At 46.3% G+C, this 17,294-nt stretch overlaps 1 protein-coding gene and 1 long non-coding RNA gene across 9 annotated transcripts in view; one reads left to right on the forward strand and one right to left on the reverse strand.

Annotated features, from left to right (window-relative positions):
* EBF1 (EBF transcription factor 1) overlaps positions 1–11,723 on the reverse strand; it is a 375,520-nt gene extending 363,797 nt beyond the window's left edge. For 3 of the 8 annotated variants that reach the window (XM_019740489.3, XM_019740473.3, XM_019740464.3), the window contains exons 1-4: positions 11,519–11,722; positions 9,282–9,438; positions 8,656–8,719; positions 7,977–8,032 (exon numbers count right to left, since the gene is read on the reverse strand). In XM_019740489.3, the coding sequence (XP_019596048.1) occupies positions 7,977–8,032; positions 8,656–8,719; positions 9,282–9,438; positions 11,519–11,652 (411 nt within the window). In that variant the 5' untranslated portion in view covers positions 11,653–11,722. Of the gene's footprint in view, positions 1–7,976; positions 8,033–8,655; positions 8,720–9,281; positions 9,439–11,518 lie in introns of all 8 variants that reach the window. The other 5 variants (XM_019740508.3, XM_019740518.3, XM_019740498.3 and 2 more) reach the window with 4 other exon arrangements.
* Positions 11,724–12,739: 1,016 nt separating this feature from the next.
* On the forward strand, positions 12,740–17,060 carry LOC141567298 (uncharacterized). Its single transcript, XR_016021373.1, has 3 exons — positions 12,740–13,068; positions 14,191–14,258; positions 16,025–17,060. It is a non-coding gene; the product is annotated as an uncharacterized LOC141567298 (long non-coding RNA).
* Positions 17,061–17,294: the final 234 nt, after the last annotated feature.

The following is a 17,294-nucleotide window of genomic DNA, read 5'->3' on the forward strand; positions in this document are numbered from 1 at the left end:
CAGTGCGGAAAAAAAAAAGTTTGGTTCTTTTTGGGACGAGAGAGTATCAGTTATTTCAGGCCATCTCATTTTGATTATCTCTAGGTGAGAGATATTGTTTTTACTAAGGCTGCTGGTTCCATTGAAATCAGTGTGCCCATGATAATATTCAATTAATGGTATGTTGCAATGCAAAAATGCACGTGACTGCCCCAGTGGATGACCCATGGACTCCAGGAACCCCGTGATTTTATCTTTGGTGACTGAACATCATTTGCTGAAGGCAGAGGCCTCCGTAATATATCTCTCTATCAAACGCCAAACTGTCACTCTCTTTCTGGCAGCAGTCAAAATGGAGAATCTTTCTCTAAATCAAGCATAGAAAAATGAACGCATGAGTTTGGATTTGCTGAGAAATAGTTAAGAACTCTAAAAAATGGAAGCATGAAGTTTCTGCTGTCCCTTTTCGTTGGGGCCTCAACAGAACAATATTTTTCAGCACCTAAACACAGAGAAAGAAGTGCTTGCTGCTTCTGTGACTTCTGAAACAAAAGCAAGTAAAACAGGGAGTCTGCCCGCTCTCCTATTGAGTAGAACTAAAATTCTGTGAACAGAGTAAATGAGAACCTCAGTGTAACACATTAGCTAGAGAGTGCAACTCAAAGACAGATTTACCTCCATCTCGCCAAAAGCAGCTTTTGTTACTGAAAAGTCTTGTTAAAACACACAGACACAATATCATAGAAAAGGTATGGGCCAAGAAATCAACAGTCTGATGAGATCCAATACAGGGAAATATGATAAACTAATTTTGACGAACATCTCTAATGCGAAGTATCAACAATAAGACAGGCTTTTAAAAAAAATACCAAGTTCTCCCTCCAGCTTATACACACAACTTATAGCTACACATCAACTCTCCACCATGTATATTTAGTACACAGATCAAGACTGGTTCACAGTTCAGCAAACCCAGACTTTAAGCCTAAAAGGAAAGGGACCCTCTAACACCAACTTAGGGAGAAGTTCCTGTTTTTCTTCCAATTTAAATACGTGCCCCTGTGGGGTGTGAGTAATGCTCATTGAGGCTAGATCAGCTGGGAAATCACAGAAGCATATAAACAGCATTGACTATTTTAAGTGAAACCATTTTAATAGACAGCTGGTTTAGGGCCCGAACAATGGAACGCCAAGGAGAAGGCTTATTTTCATCCTCCATAGTAAATCATGCGTCTGCTCCTTGTGAGGAAGGTAGGCTGCTGTGAGAGCCACAAAGACAACAGTGGTTTAAATAAATCAATGTGTTTATCAGGAGTAAGGATGGGAGGCCTGTTATAGAGATGGGTGAGAGTGGGAAAGAGCACATAGAAGATATATTATTTAAACAAGTAAACTGATGGCAAAGCAAGTTGAGGTTTTAACCGACAAAACAAAAACTACAATTTCAAGCAGAAAACAATGTTTACCATTATACTGCCAATGGCAAATAAATGCTTTAAGGTGGCAGCAATGCTTGTTCAGGAAGAAAAGCAAAAGAAGAAACAGTCCTAACTTCATCTCAACTTTAACAACCTGGTGAAATTGATAAACAAGTTGTCAAAACTTAACATATTTGAAGCAGATTTATTTTTCTGATATACTAGCTTCCCTTTTCTTAAGATCCTCCTCTAATATTAAGTGGAAAGAAAATATGAAATGATGTGTAATACTCTATTAACTTTCAGAGTGAATGAGGTTTTTCTCCCCAAAATAATGTTTTATAATTAACAAAAACAAGAAGGAAAAATAGGAATGGGTAAACTTTCATATCCTTACTCAACAGTGCCAGAAGGTTTACTGGGAGAGGATAAAATGCCATCAATTTCAAATGCCCAATTATAAATTAACCTATGACATGTTTGAAAAGAAATCAATCAATAGTGAAAATCTGCCTTGGTTGCCACTGTTTTAGAAGGCATCTTGTGAAGTGCTGGTCATCCCTGCTTTTCTAAAATATCACTGGGTTTTAAAAGTTAATTGAACCTTACTGTGGACAGAGACCACACAGTAAAATGAAAAACACACAGTGAACATATACCAGTATCACACTTCAATAGGATGCCAAAGGAAATACAGAGAATTAAGCATGGCTTTCTTTGTTTACTTTTCTAACAATTTTAACTCTTTTTGTTCCATGCCGAAGTAAAGAGGGTGAGGAGAATATTTTGACTTTGGTTCATTAAAATCCAAAACGGTTTTAGAAACAAAATGTTTTCATTATTTTGTTTGTTTGTTTACACCCAAAAGACAGGAGACTTGTCATCATTAGTTTAGAAAGAAAAAAAGAACGAGAAAGAAATAAAGGTAGGTAGGTAGGTTATCTATAACTAACAAAAATTCCTAATTTTCTATTTAAACCAAAAGAGTAACCTTGAAAATATGTTACTCTTTTATCCACATACAAAATAAAAGACCAAACCTAATCGGTCACCTTAAAAAATAAGTCCATGAACGTACTAAGTATCTCCTTTAACCAGAAGTGAAGTGTCCTCTAAGTACAGGCTGTCAAGGAGCATTTGGTAGCAAGTTACAAAGAATTTAAATTAATCAAAAAATGATATGAACACCTATAATTTCAACGTACTGTGATACGAATCATTACATTCCACCACCAAGTTCCACTGCTCCTCATTAAAAACAAACAAACAAACAAAAAAACCAGGGCTGACTAATGCGGTCCTAGAAATTTCTAGAAGGTGAAGGAGCCCTAGTTAAAATTAACCTGTGCCAAAGAAAACACTACAAATCTGACATTTCATAAACAATTGTGTCAAACAGCAATCCAACATTAATAGCGGGATAAAATAAAAATTAGTTTCCTTCAATTAGAAGCCTGGCTACTGGTGAACAAATTACAAAGATGTAATTTCAGCTCAGCAGCTAAGCAAGCCGTTTTCAGAACTGAATTAGGAAAGTTGCAAAGGAATGATATCATATTCAGTATGCTGTTCAGTTACATCACAGCCCTGAATAAAAAGAGAATGTGTACCAAAAGCAGTTTGCTTTAGAATGCATCTTTTATGTCTCAAAGAAATAAAATCCCTTATATTATTCAAATGCCAAGATAAAAACTGAATCATTCTAACAACCCCATATTGTATTTCTTTTCCTAGAGGTACTAAAAGATATTTCACCCATATGGTAACTACATTTCCATCTATACTAGTAGATACAACTGGCTTTGTCAACCCAATGGAATAATAATAATAATAATAATAATAATAATGATAATAATAATAAATCAGCTAATTTATTAAGCACTTAATGTGTGCCTGTCACTATTCTAAACACTTTACATGTATGAGTTCATATAATTCTCCTAACAGAGCTTCGAGGTAGGTGCTACCATTATTTCCATTAGTTTGATTCCAAATGCTCACATATTTTAATTACTCAGTAAGACCAAATCACTCTTGCTCAACAACTACATAAACAATTCACCAAAATCCAAACACTCCTTCATGACTCTCAGTAATAATATAAGTACAGACACAAGAACAGTCTATCGATGTAGTCATACAAGTTCGATAAATGCATCACCACTAATATGTTCGTTTTTAATGCTGTTCAAACATTCACATGGAAACAGCTCTAGCGTAAATATCCCCGAACAAATGGCTGTATATTATCCAGGAGGGAGCAGTTGGACCGCCAGACTGGGGAAGTACTAGGCCATCTGGCTCCGGCAATCTCTCCAAAACCATCAGCTTTGTTTTCACCCCCAGACTCCAAACAACACATTTTCCACTGTGATGAGTTTACATTTTCCCAAACACAGGTCCTGATCATGCATAAAAATTCCAAACTTCTTCATTCCTCTATGTGCAAGGAAATTTAAATCACCTGCATTTTTGACATGTTACCAAAGGACAGAGAAAGCTGCTGAAATATGGCTCTTGACTACAATCTTGCCCTATCCTTTTTTGTTTGTTTCCCCAAATATATGAAAGAACCTCTCTGCTGGCCTAGTGAATTCCTCTGGAACTTATTGATATACTAAAAATGTGTTTATCTACCAATGAAGAACCATGAACTGAAAGGGTTGTTAATCAAATCTGTGTAGCTGTGGCAGGATATAATGAAACAATCAATAGGAAAAAATGCACTTGCATCAATAACTTCAAGTACCGGGAACATCAAAACAAATATACAAAGAGTAGCTGGGAAGAGAAATATGACAGCATTTCTGATTATTGTACTTTGGACCCCCACTGTGCTGGGACATCATCTACCTTCAAATCCATATATATAAGGATTATGTGGGTGTTATTTTCTCCTTTCCAAAAAGAAAAAAAAAAAAAAAGAAAAACGCTTTTGTTTGGGGGCAGGGAGTGTTTTGTTTTTGATAACTTTATGGAATTTGGTACTCTTTCTTTGAATTATTAAAGTGTCGCTTTTTTTCAAGCAAGATGTTAGGAGGGAAAATAAGTGAAAGGCTTTTTTTTAACTATTCAAGATAAATAACTCAGTGAAGCAATCATAGAACGTAATCATATTTCAAATACTACATGAAAATCTGAAATGAGGCACATTAAACCTCAGACCTTCCCACAGGGTTCATTTGAGCCACTGCAGTAGATACTGTTTCTGGATGCAACAGCCATAAACTTCTGGATCCTACAGGCCTTTTTGCATGCTCACTAATGGAATACCAAAAACAGCAATGATACAAAAACAACCTATTTTTAGTGCAGCTAAACTTGGTTTTGAACAACCCTTCCCAAAAGCAAGCCTCTTATTTTCTACTTGGTGGACGAATTTTTAAAATATCATTATATCCTTTGTGTTTCATAAGAGAGGCATAGGAAGAAGGGGGGCTCAGATCCTTACACATTCACTTGTAATGAAGCTTTAGCTTTCCTGGTAGAGTCCAAAATTAAGAGTCGTTACCTAATATAGTGTAATGAGACACTTTGAAAAGGTGTGAAATACTGTGTCATACCAATACAACTTGGTTGATTGAGTACATTTCTGTTTGATCTCAGTGATTCTAACTCCACCCAAGATCAGGAACATTCTATGAATCTATAGAGTACACAGCTTGTTTGGGATTTTGCTTGCCAAAGATTCCCTTTGAGTTTTAACCCCAACTCGTGAGTCAAAGATATGACATCACACACATAAAACTGCATCTCTGATCTGAACAGTGTTACGATAAACAAGCAGCTAAGAGAAGACACTTGAACTGTGGCTAGATAGTCCCTCCGAAACTTATGATGTTATTAGAACTCATCACATCACTGAAATTATTCCAGTCTGCATTCTAAATGTCAAAATCCTGAGTCTCTCTGTTAGAATTTCACAAGGGAAAACAACGTAACCGTTTAATCAGTCAGCTTATATCAAGCCTTAATTTGGTTTGAAGGGGTCACGGCATATTTAACTAATATCAAACATTTAAGAAATTTTTAATCAGACTTGGTAATTATCATAGAATAATTACCAGCTAAATGAGAATCTATTGTTTTACTCATCGAGGCTAAAATATAACAATTACGTCACGGCTAAGGAAAGTTATGCTTCTTCAAACTGATGTGCTTTTTTGAAAACTATTGTATTAACTGTGTGCACAAGAAGCTAACCTACTTCCCAAACTCTTACAGCACAGAATCAACGAACAAGCAACGGGATAATGGCAAGGATTGCCTTTCAAAGTGAAAGCTACAGAGAAGGCACTAGACAATTATTATAAAAGCAAACAGGTATGCCTCAAAAAGAAGCCCTTTCTCTTGAAATTTTTAGACTAAATTCAGAGAATTATTTAAACCTTCTCTCAGGTCACTCCCCACCAAAATATACAATTGCATACATTTATAATTTTAACTTCCAGATGTCACATTATGGCAAATGACTTTCTCATACTTGCTATTATTAAAAATAAACTATATCTTGCTCTAATTCCCCACACACACAGCGGGTAAAATTTATACCAAGTGGTCAAAGAATGCCTTAAGCTATAGTTTTTCTTAAACTCTATGACCTTGTTAGTAAAATGACATTTGATGTATTGCTTTATAAAAATCAAGATGATTCTCCCACCACATGAGAGTGTGTAAAGTAGCCTTCATTTCATAATGGGAAAATCAATTCTGGTGGCATTTTTTGTTTAAGGGGTCTAACATAAAGTTTTGAGAGAAGTTAATCACTTCAAACATGTCCTAATTTTGTGCTCCTTACAACTCTTCCTTTCATAGTGCTGCCTATAATTTAAAGTTTAAGTGGCCAATGTTACACAGGCAGACAGGCCTTACATCCTGGTTTTGGGGGGATTTCTTTATCTTTTAAGAAGTAAATTCCAATAAATACATATGCCATATGTAGTAGAGTTCATACCTTCCCCTCCCCTTCCATCTTTTCTTTCCTTTGATGAGAATGGCAGGAAAGGATATCCAGGATATCAAAGACAATTTTTTAAAAACAAAACTGCACTTAAGGCAGTTTTGTTTTGATATCATAAAAAAGAATGTTACTGAAATCAGGCTTTTATGTTTCTGCTTGGCAGGGAAAAAAATTAACAAAATACAAGGTGTGCAAATGAAAGGGAATTATCCTATGTACTAATTAAAACCAGTAAAACAAACAAACAAAAAAAGACCACGACTAAAAGTATAACTTTGGATTTACTCTGACCAATCAACTAAGAAATAAACAAATCTTCAAGAAAGTCAAATATTTTAGGCAAATACTTGAAATAGATTTCAACAGGTAGTTATTATTTTAAAAAACACACATCATACCCTCATGTTTTCTACTTGGTTCACAATAAAATATGAGAGTAATAATCAAAATTAGCTGTTATTAAATTCATTCTTGCTGATGGCTTTTAAAACTCCCAGTAGCTGACTGATGTGCATTTCATACAACATATTCAAGCCATGACTTACCTAAAAACAAATTTTAAATATGCATACATACCCTAATTTGAAACCTTCCAAACCAGTATCTATGAAAGAAGATCATCTCCCTGATGTTAAAGGGAATATTTTAAAATCCCAATCAGGCAAATAAGTTTTAACCCTCTTGCTAAAATGGTTGTTGATACAAAGTGAATAACTTTTCTCCTTGTTCTGATTTCTTTCCCCCACCCAATAAATCTGTCCTTTTTCTGTAACTATGTCCTCCAACTACCTAACCAACTATTTAATTCCAAAACTAAACTTTTCCCTAAAATTTAAAAGAGAAAAAAAAGCTCCTATGCCTCATTAAAACGTCAGGCCTCTTTTCTGACTGGGCTCATAATTGTATCTTTTAAACCACACATAACTCAACCTTAATGTATACTGCTTGACTCCTGCGTGTTGGGGAGCTTAAGAAAATGCCGTCTATATACCTTTAAGACCACAAGCTCACTCATGCTGCCTGGCATCTAGCCAAACTTGGAGGCAAAAGCAGGAAGATTTTTGCAAAATATCCTCTAACAATCGTCGCTCCCTCTCCCAACACTACCACCACCACCACCACCACCACCTCCTTTTTTAAAATCTGTGAAGTGGATCGTCTGGCTCTCAGTCCATCTCACCATTCCTGGGAAAGCTGCTTTTGCCCCCACCCACTCCCTCTACCCTCCGCCTCCCAGGGGAGGCCCAGGTGGTTTGGGTTTCACAAGTTGGGCCCACTCTGCACCAAAGTCCCTGCGCACCTTTTGCACCCCCTGAGCCTCCCTGGCCGGGTCAAAGTAAGTTCAGCCCATATTCTCCCTACTCAGCACCCCATAGTCTTAATTCACAAGGTCTGAGTTTCTCTTAGAAGAAAGGAGCCGTCGAGCCATCTTCCCCACGCGGCGGGCGCCAGCGCACGTGTGGGCACTTGGATGGCCGCTCTGGGAGCGCGGCCGGTGGTCCGCCCTGGTGTTGAGAGTTCGAGTCCCAGCCCTCTCGCTATGGAGCAGTCAGCTTCTGGACACAACTGAATTTCACAGCCCAAGAGTCACCCCTGCGGCGCGAAATTAAGAAACTTACTTGTTTTGTCATGGAGTCAATGAGGCGCACGTAGAAATCCTGCTCCGTCCTTATCCCTGGGGAAGCGGGGGAGGGGATAAGGAAACGAAGGAGAATTAAGTGAGAGAGAATCTGCAGGGGACAAACAAAGAATGGGGCTCCAAGGCTCATGGAACTCCAATTGTCCCAGAGAAGCAAAGCCAGGAACCCCCTTCCCCAGTGTCCAGAAAGGGCCTCTGGCCTGGCCTCAGCGCTCCTGCGAGCCGGCCCCCGGGCATCGCAGCGGGGAGTGGGGCGGGACCCCCACCTGGCTGCACTACCTTCCCGCGCAGGAGCCCCTCGGTGCGCTCTGCGGGAGCCATCAAGGCCAGGATCGCTCAAGCACCCTGAGCCCAAGGGACTTGGGGCCTGGAGTCTGAGCTAAGCCGAGGAAACCGGCCTTAGAAATGGTTGGGAGGGGGAAAAGCGGCCTAACGAGGGCCGGGGAGCCACACCTGGCCCCAGGTGCGCGCAGGCCCAACATGGCCGTCCTCGGGCCACTCGGGGCCTCCTCAGGTGAAACCTTCTGAGGCGAAACTCGGGTGAGGCCGGTTTAGCCCGAGGATGGTGGCCGACTGAGTTCTGCTGGGGCTCTTGTCCCGCACGTCCCCTGCCCTCACCCGGAGCCCAGGGACCGGCGCGGACCCGACGTGAGCCTCACCATTACTGTAGAGAAGCTGGAGCCGGTAGTGAATCCCGTTATTGGTCTTTTCGCTGTTGGCTTCCTAGGTTGCATCAGGACGCAAAGGCACAAGAGACGCAGGAGAGAGGTCGGCGTAAGCCAGTGGACCGACTTCGAGGCCACTTTCCCCACCCGGGCCCCCGGCCGGGGAGCCGGACAGGCTGGAGCGCAGCAGAGATTGCGGCCAACCGTGATCCCTCTGCCGCACCCCCGACCCGACCCTTACTGCTCCCTCTTCCCGTTCGGAAAATTACGTGGGGCGCGCACAGGCGATCCCCTTCCCCTAGGGACTCGGGCCTGGGCCAGCAGAGGCAGGAGCCGCGCGTGGTCGCGCGATCGAGGACGGGTTCATCCCCGGCTCCCTTGACTCTGGAGGGCGAAGGCGGGCTCGCCTCTCTCCAACTCTGGGGGCTCCGCGCGAACTTTTTTGGAGCAGAACCTCATGGACGAGGATCCCGGGTTCGCCCAGGACGGGACGTGGCTTGGGGGACCCCGCGCAGGAATGTGTTATGGATGCTTTGCACTGGCGGAGTAGCTCGCCTCCCGAAGCGCCTGGGCCTGCTCCCAGCCCGGGGGCGAAGGGCAGCGGCGCTGCGCCCACTTACTTTTTCCTTCTCCACGAACCCCACAAAGGCTGTCCTCTCGATCTCCACGGGCTGGCCCTGTCTGTCGTAGAGGGCCAGGACGAAGTGGAAGAAGTTGGATTTCCGCAGATTGGAAGGCGGCTGCTTCTCAAAGTGAGCCCGGGCCAGACCCACCCCGCTGCGACCAAAGACGCACAGTTAGACGGCTAAGCGGGACCCCGATCCGCGACCCCCGTCACCCCTTAGCACTCGCCTCCTCTGCCCCCCAAACGCCCCGTGGGCGCCCTACACACCCATTCAGGCGCCCCGGGCCCACCCGACCAGGGAACTTGCGTATTCTCGCGTGTCCTGTCCTCCCAACGGAGCACAGGGCGCGCCCCCAGAACTCTCAGAAGCTCTGTGAAAGTTTTGTTTGGTTTTGCGCAGGAGGTAAAACGCTGTAAGCATTTACTCCAACCTGACGCGCGCTGCGTGGGGAGGAAGAAAAGTGGCGGTGGAGAAGGTGAACCCGCGGAACAGAGCGGGTCGTTTACAACTTGGAGGGAGGGGGCATGGGAATTGGTTCCCGCCAACCCCTTCAATCTCCAGTCTTAGCTCCTTGGGCAGGTGAGAACGGATGGGGAACATGGTCAGCTTCTCGCTGCAGCAGCCATCCTCCAGGAAACCTCAAGCGCCCCTGCCAGCCGGGGGTGCCCGGCCTCGGGAAGCCACATGTCCCCCCAAAATAAAATATCTGGAGAAAGAGGATCTAAAGGTGGAACTCAGAACTGTCGGGTGGTCGCTGTGGGAAAGGGAACTGGGACTGTTTTTAAAAGATTTGTCCTGACAAAGTTTTGCTGTTCAGCAGAAATCCTCACACGTTCCAGAAATCCTATGGGTGAGGATTGCCGGCTGAGCGCGCCGGCCGTGGTGCTAGAGGCTGAGACGCCAAGGGAGCAGGGAGGCCACTGACAGCCCGACCTGCCCAACACAGGGCGCACTCACACACACACACACACACACACACACACACACACACACACACACACTTTCACTTCCAGCCCAGTTACCCGGCTCACTCTCACTACCTACTACCACCCCCATCCTTACACACAGTGGGGATGAAAACAGTGTTAGGGACACTTGTCCGCTGCCTGGAGAAAATGAGGATGATGTAATTAGTCACCTTCGTTCTTCCCCTTCCGCCCTCTCTGGGTTTGATAGGGCCTGGGGCGTCAGATCTCCCACTCCCCCAAGCCCAGCTAACGGCCTTAAAAAAAAAAAAAAAAAAAAAAGGCCATTTCTCACTGAGGACCAGAAGTCCCCGGAAAGAGTGCGGAGGGTGCCCAGGGAAGTTCCCACAAGTCAATCTCCAAAAGCAGTGCGTCCAGGCCACAGTCTGGCATCCCCGGAGCTGAGTGGGAGAGCAGCTAGCACGGGCCATGGTGGCAGAGGGTAGGAAAGACTTTTAGGAGATGTCAGACTTAAAGTTGGGAGTTGCTGCTCTCAGGGGTTGACCAAGAAAAACTGAAAGCTAGACAGGGAGGGAGGGAGAACCAGATAGAAATAAGAGAAGATTCTGTGGCAAAATGGAGAAAGAAAAGGAGGGAAGGGAAGGAGGGAGAGGAGAGAGGAGGGAGGAGTGAAGAAAGGAAGGGAGGAAAGAAGGAAGAGAGGGAAAGAGGGAAAGGAAAAGAGAAAAGGAAAGGATGTGAAGAAGGAAGAAAGGGGGAAGGAAAAAAGGAAGAAAGAGAGGGAGGGAGGAAAGGAAGGAGAACAAAGTTTAAAAAGGAGGGAAGAAAGGAAAGAAGAAAAAAGGAAGGAGGAAGGCAAGGAAGAATGAAGGAAAGGAAAGAAGGAGAAAGGAAAGAGAGAAGAAAGAAGGGAAGAGAAAAAGAGAAAGAAAGAAAGACGAAAAGGAAAGAAGAAAAAAAACAGCCGGCCAGAAAAGAAAGAGCAGTCATAAAAATACAGATAGCCAACATCATGCTGGTGAGACGCCTCTCGCCTCTCCTGGCTTAAAACAAAATGAAAACAGCCACAGACAAGGCAGGGGAAAGTGCGGGTAAAGCGTGGACTCCTCGCAGGGAGCTCCCGGCTCTCCCGGCGCAAGCAACCAAGGCAGCACCGCCGGGGAACGCGGAGCCTCGGAGGCCAGCAGAGCCGAGCGGCGAACGCGCGAGCGCGGGCAGGCCCGGCGGCAGCGGCCGCCGCCACCGACTCTCGGCTCCTTTGCTCGCGGCTCGCCTCCCCGATCGCGGTCCCCGAGCGGTACCCACCTCTGCGCCGCCGTGTTGGCGTCCAGCACCCCGGCGCCCTGCATCCACGTCCGCACCGCGTTCATGCCGCTGCCCAGCGGCTCTTCCTTCATGCTGCTTCCACTCCGTTGGATGCTTTCCTGAATCCCAAACATGAAAACAACCTTTTCTTGTGGAAAATCTCCTCCCCCTTGAAAATATTAAAAAAAAAAAAAAAAAAAAAAAAAAAGGAAAGAAAAACGCCAGCCAGAGATTTTTTTTTTTTTTTTTGAGACGATGAACTCGCTCTAGAAGATCAAGGCGGGCTGGAAAGCAAAATTTTAAAAAATGTAAACCGTCGCTCAAAACTGAGCGATAACCCAGAAAAAAAGGAGAGAAAAAAAGGGAAAATCCAACGAAAAGACCAAAATTAAAAAAAAAAAAATTGAGATGTATGCTTGGCTGTTGGGGGTTGTTTGGTCGGTTAATTTTGGTTTGGGTGCTTTTTTTTTTTTTTTTTTTTTTTTTTTGCTTTTTTTTTTTTTTTTTTTTTGCAATGATCACAGGCCGGTGGAGGGCAGGAGGGGCTGGAGTTTCCTTTTGCAGAGGTACCCTTCACTTGAAGAAGCAGGAAGAAAAAAAAAAAAAAGAAAAAAAAAAGCCCTGATGGCAATTTAAGAAACAATAGACTCAACTCGCGCTGCCGGCTTTGCTACTTCAAGTGTCATTTTCCACAACCAGGCAAGTTTTTTTCCTCTCTCCCTTTTTTTTTTCCTCCTTCTCTCCCAACCAAAGATGTTTCTTTCCTTCAGTGCGTATAGATGAGGAGGACGCTGGTTGCCGTAGACAGAAACACCAGAGAGGGAGACTGGGGTGGGGGGGAGGGGGGAGAGAGAGGGAAAGAGGAAGGGGGGGAGGGAGAGAGAGAGAGAGAGAAAGAGAAGGAGAGGAGAGGAGAGGGAGAAAGAGAGAGGGGTGGACCCTGCTGGATGGAGATTCTGTTTTCTCCTTGCTAAAATAGAAGTGATTTGCAGGCTTTCCCTATGGAATCCAGTTTGACTCTCCCCAGAGCTAAACACAAGCACACTAACCCCAAAGGGAGGAGGCGGGGCCCACGCCTCTCAGGTCCGCCCCTTAATTTGCATAACGTCATTCTTCCGCCTCTCTGCAGCCAATCACGGCTCAGGAGCCTGCTGGCTCGCAGTGCTGGGCCACGCTCCCTCATTAACATCCCTCTCCCCGCTGCGCAGGGAGCCGGCCAAAGTTCCTAGCAAAGTGGCGAGTAAAGGATCGCTGATCTCTGGCGTCTGAGCTGGGGAGAAGCGGGGCTGAGCAGGACAGAGTCGGGCAGGAGAAGGGGTACAGCAGGAAGGAGAGGGGGCTATTCTTCTCAGGGATTTGAGCTGGGGTCTGCATTGTGGCTGTTGCGATCCGTTTAGCATCCTCGCAGCGCCCCGAGCGCGCTCGAGGCGCACAGGCTGCGCCCTCCCAGGGCCCGTGCTGCGTCCTGCTCCGCTGTTCTGGGACGTCGGGGGCAAAAGTGTCGAGGAGACGGGAGAGCCCGGGCAGAAAAAGCAGGACGCGCGTCCCAGGTGCCCACCTCTTCGCTTTGAGGAAGGGGTGGTGGGGTGGAAACTGGGTGCTGGAGGTCGGGGCTGGGAACTCGCGGAGGGTACTGCCTTCACGCCGGAAGGGGTGGGTGGACCCTGGGCCCCGGCAAGAGAGGCGCTGTGGGTCGCCAGGGTGTGGGAGACCGGGCTCTGCCCTAGTCTGGCCTCTGAAACCCTTCTCGCTTGGCGGCTAGCCTCGAGGCCGCAGGCGTGAGAGGCACTGATCTCATAGGTTCACTTCTCTCGAGTAATGCTCAGGATATGTAAACGGTGGAGTGAACGCTCTCAATGGAGCTGTGTCAGGATGCGTTTAAAATGGACTCAGATTCGATCCCCAACCCCTCCCCCCCCAAAGTAATTTTTCTTTAGAGTAACAGCCACGCAACAAAATCTGATTAGTTGTTTATTTGCTGTAGGGTTTCTCCCTTCCTCATTCTTTTGATTAAAATGTGGGGCTTGAACAAACCCCAACTTCTGCCCCTGCTGTATGTCGAGGGAGATGGAGGAAATTAAGGGAGAAAGGAAGGAAGGGAGGAAGGAAGGAAGGAGGGAGGGAGAAATGGTCATTACCTCAGACCTTCGGCATATAGGCTTGTGGCTGGCAAAGGAAATAGCTAGATGTTTCTGGGTAATGTGCCCCATCATTTTTTAGCAGGTTGTAACCTCTAATAAGCACATGGTGAACTTCTGTTTCATTGCCCTCAAAGGAACTCCCTGACTGCAGCCAAATCTGCTAAGGACTCCTTCGGGGAAATTCTCTGCCAGAAATCCAGGTCCCCTTTCTGCCGGCCTTGCTTGGCCCTTTGATTTAGGAAGCTCAGGGGGTCAGTGATGGAAAAGTACACATGCCCATGTTGAATGGAATGGAGACAGGCAAGAGTTATGCTTTGTACTCTTGGCAGAGCAGGAAAATGGGAGCCACTTCCTGATTCCTAAACTAGATGAAAGACTGTGTTCCAGGCCAGCCAGTACATGGTCACTGTCCTCAAACACTGCTTTATCTCTTATGCACAAAACCTCCCACCTCTCATACCATTTAATCCAGACCACTAACAGGCTGATCGCTTTCTCTCTGCTACCATAATTAATGCCATCTCTTCCCAGACACTCCTGAGGAGCTCTGTCCAATCCATCAGGATTCCCACAACATCTACCAGAGTTCCTGGCACACAGTAGGTGCTCAAGGGGGGGTGAGGGTATCTTGGTGCTGAGATTTGAAGGATTATAGGTTTGTAGGGAGGAGAAGGGGGAGCTGGACCTTCTCTATTTCTACAGAATTTAAATGCACTATGGAAACTGGGCCTGCTGAAAACTTCCCAAGACTCCAAGCTTAATCTCCAATGCCTCTAGGGTCCTCAAGAAACAATCCCTTCCCCTGCCTGCTCTGAGGGGATCCTTCAAGGAAGGGGGACCAGAAAGCAGAGGCCACCATCCTATCAATGAGTACCAGATAACCCTCCATTTTTCTCTGCAGTAAACAGTGTTTAGGACTCCAAGTTGAGTCTGATAAGATACATTCCTCAGTGATGGGGAACACACAGTAGGGTCCACATCACTGCCAAAGGGAGGCTACAAAGGTGCCAGAGAAAGGACATACCTAGTCACTCTGAGGACTAGGATCAGTGAGAGGCACACAGATACATTGGGGGGGGGGGGTCAGGCAGAACATAGAAGCACTCTGCAAATGACGTGTTTGTTGAGGGGCCTTAAGCTGCCTGATTCAAAAGAGAACTTGACCCAGAGAAAGAAGCTTTCAGCAGTCCAATTCCTGTCCCAGAGCCAGTAATCTCCAGGAACCAAAGAAGAGGGGGCAATCTCCACATCGGCCAGGCCACAGAAGGAGTAAAAATAAAAGGGGGCAGGAATCTTTTGATAAAACTAAATCCCTGAGTAGCGACCTCACCTGGAATGGTGAGTGTACTTGATTGTAATGAAGCAAAGTATATTCATATAGCTTTTCCTCTGTTGTCCCTGTGCTTTCAACCTGGCTGTCTAACGCAGTAATAAATGTTTAAGTAAGAAGGAAGCTAAAGAGAAGGTGGAAAAAAGACCTAGACAGTGATAGAAAACTATAGATGACACCCAGGCCAGCAGAGCCATAGCTTTTTTGTGGATGTCCTCTAGTGAATATTGAACTTGCAACTGCAATTTTAAACTTTAAAAAAATCCCTTTAACACTTTTCAATCTTCCCTGGTGTAGAGTTAGCACAACCCCCAGAAGGCATGTGTATGGAGGGGAGATGATAAGCCAGTACCAAAACTGGCTTCATCCTTTTTACATTGTAGTCACATCTTCTATGAAGAGAGATACTTGTATGTATAGCATTGCCCAGAGTTTATAGCATATCTGTGATCAATGTCTTTAGGGTAGCTTGTAACGCTGATCCCCAAAGCCGCTAGTCAGCTGCTTGTCCAGACTTGCAGAATTAGGGAGGAAGAAAGTGAGGGGGAAAGAACCTGTGCATGAGGAAAACATAGCAAAATGGGTTTACATGTGGAAGGATTAATTGGAAAGGCTTGATAGTTCCCCCTGGAGTTACATCTCCCGCTGAGCTTCTGAGTTTCTTCGGCGGTGGAAGTGAGCGTCTCCCTACCTCACTCTCAATTGCTCCAAACAGTAGACAGCTGCCCAGCCCCCGCGGGAGGAAGCTTAGGCCCAGTGAGCAATTCCCCCCACCCCACCCCGAACTTTGCAAACTTCTCACTATCCCAACCCTCTTAAGGCACAGGGAAATCAATTCCCTTTCCTGAAGGACATCAGTCTACGCGGGGGTGCATGTGGAAACACACCCGCTCCCCAAAAGAGCAGAGACGAGATAAATACAGCCAAACTACGTCCCAGGGAAAGAGGGATCTTCTCTGCTTGTCCGCCCCCAGGAGGCAAGACTTGGGACCTCTCACTTACAAAATTCTCTCGATCTCCGTTCCTCTTATGAAGACGCGCCCCCAGAAGGGCCGCCTCTCCGGGGAAATGTCCTCTTCCTCCTGCTGCTAGCCAGACACTGCCGAGAGTGAGACTCGAGGAAAGATGCCTCCTTCCATGCTAGGAAGAAGGCAAAGGGAAAGACGCGGCGATGAAAGCCAAAGCGCAAAGTCCTTCCGCCGGCGGCCCTCTACGAAGGCGTCGACTGACAGCCTGGAGCCGTGGGCGGGGGTGAGGCCAAGCCGCTGCTGGCAGGAGGGGACGGATAGAAGTAGGTGGCGGCCCCGAGTCCTGGGAGAACGAGGACCTGAGCCGTTCGCAGCTCCGCAGGGGCCCCCGAGCGGCGCTCAGACTCCCGCGGGGTGGCGGGGCAACGCGGCGCGGCATCCCTCGCGCAACACCCTGCCCGTGCCCCTCGAGGACCTTTACCCGTTGCCCTCCCGAAACGCGTAGGAGCAGCAGGCCAAGGGTGACCGGAAATCCGGCCGTCCTCCCTTCTTGCTTTCAGCCATCTCTTCCCAAGCCGCAAAGGGAAGGGGGCATTTTCCTGACCCAGATCCCTGCTTTCGACCCTCACAGCTATAGAGTGGGCCCTGTTTGCTCGCCGCATCTGACAGACATTTCCAGTCCCCGGCACCGCGCCTCTGCCCGTATTACAGATAGTGAAACTGAGGCTCAGGGAAGGACAAAGATACCCTCGAAAGCTAGGAGGTCCAGATCAGGCAAACACTGTGGGTGCTCTGTCCGGGGTTTGAGAGCTCTTAATCTGCCTAGGACGGGGGCTTGGGGCACGCGGTTCGAACAAACCTTTCCCGGATCCATTGAGCCTGCCCACTTTGTCGGGTTTCCCCTGGGCGGTCCCCAGATAATAATAGATACCATTTGTTGAAGGCTTTACTGGCATAAACTCGTTGAATTCCCACAACAGACCAAAAAGGCAGGTAAGATCACCCCCATTTTACAGGTGAGGAAACGGACGCCTTGATTGAAATGAATCGACCTGTCCCCGGCCACACGGCTAATAAAGTAGCTGAGCTGTAATTACTTCAGAGCCTGTGCCCTTATCCTTATATCCAAACCACTCACCAAGCGGCCACGCGTATCTGCCGCACTCGCCTGGTGCTTGCCCCCCAACAGTCACAGATCCCTGCAGCTCTCAAGCCCCTGGATGTCCTGGATGACAGAAGAGCTTGGGTGCAAGTTGCCTCTTGAGGGCAGGCGGCAGACGGGACAGAGGAGGGGAAAGGGTTCTGAAAAGTCCTAATGAGCTCACTGGATGCGCGTC

The sequence above is a fragment of the Rhinolophus sinicus genome, chromosome 5, assembly GCF_057876585.1.
Source record: "Rhinolophus sinicus isolate RSI-liver-muscle chromosome 5, RSI-T2T, whole genome shotgun sequence".
Taxonomy (NCBI): domain Eukaryota; kingdom Metazoa; phylum Chordata; class Mammalia; order Chiroptera; family Rhinolophidae; genus Rhinolophus; species Rhinolophus sinicus.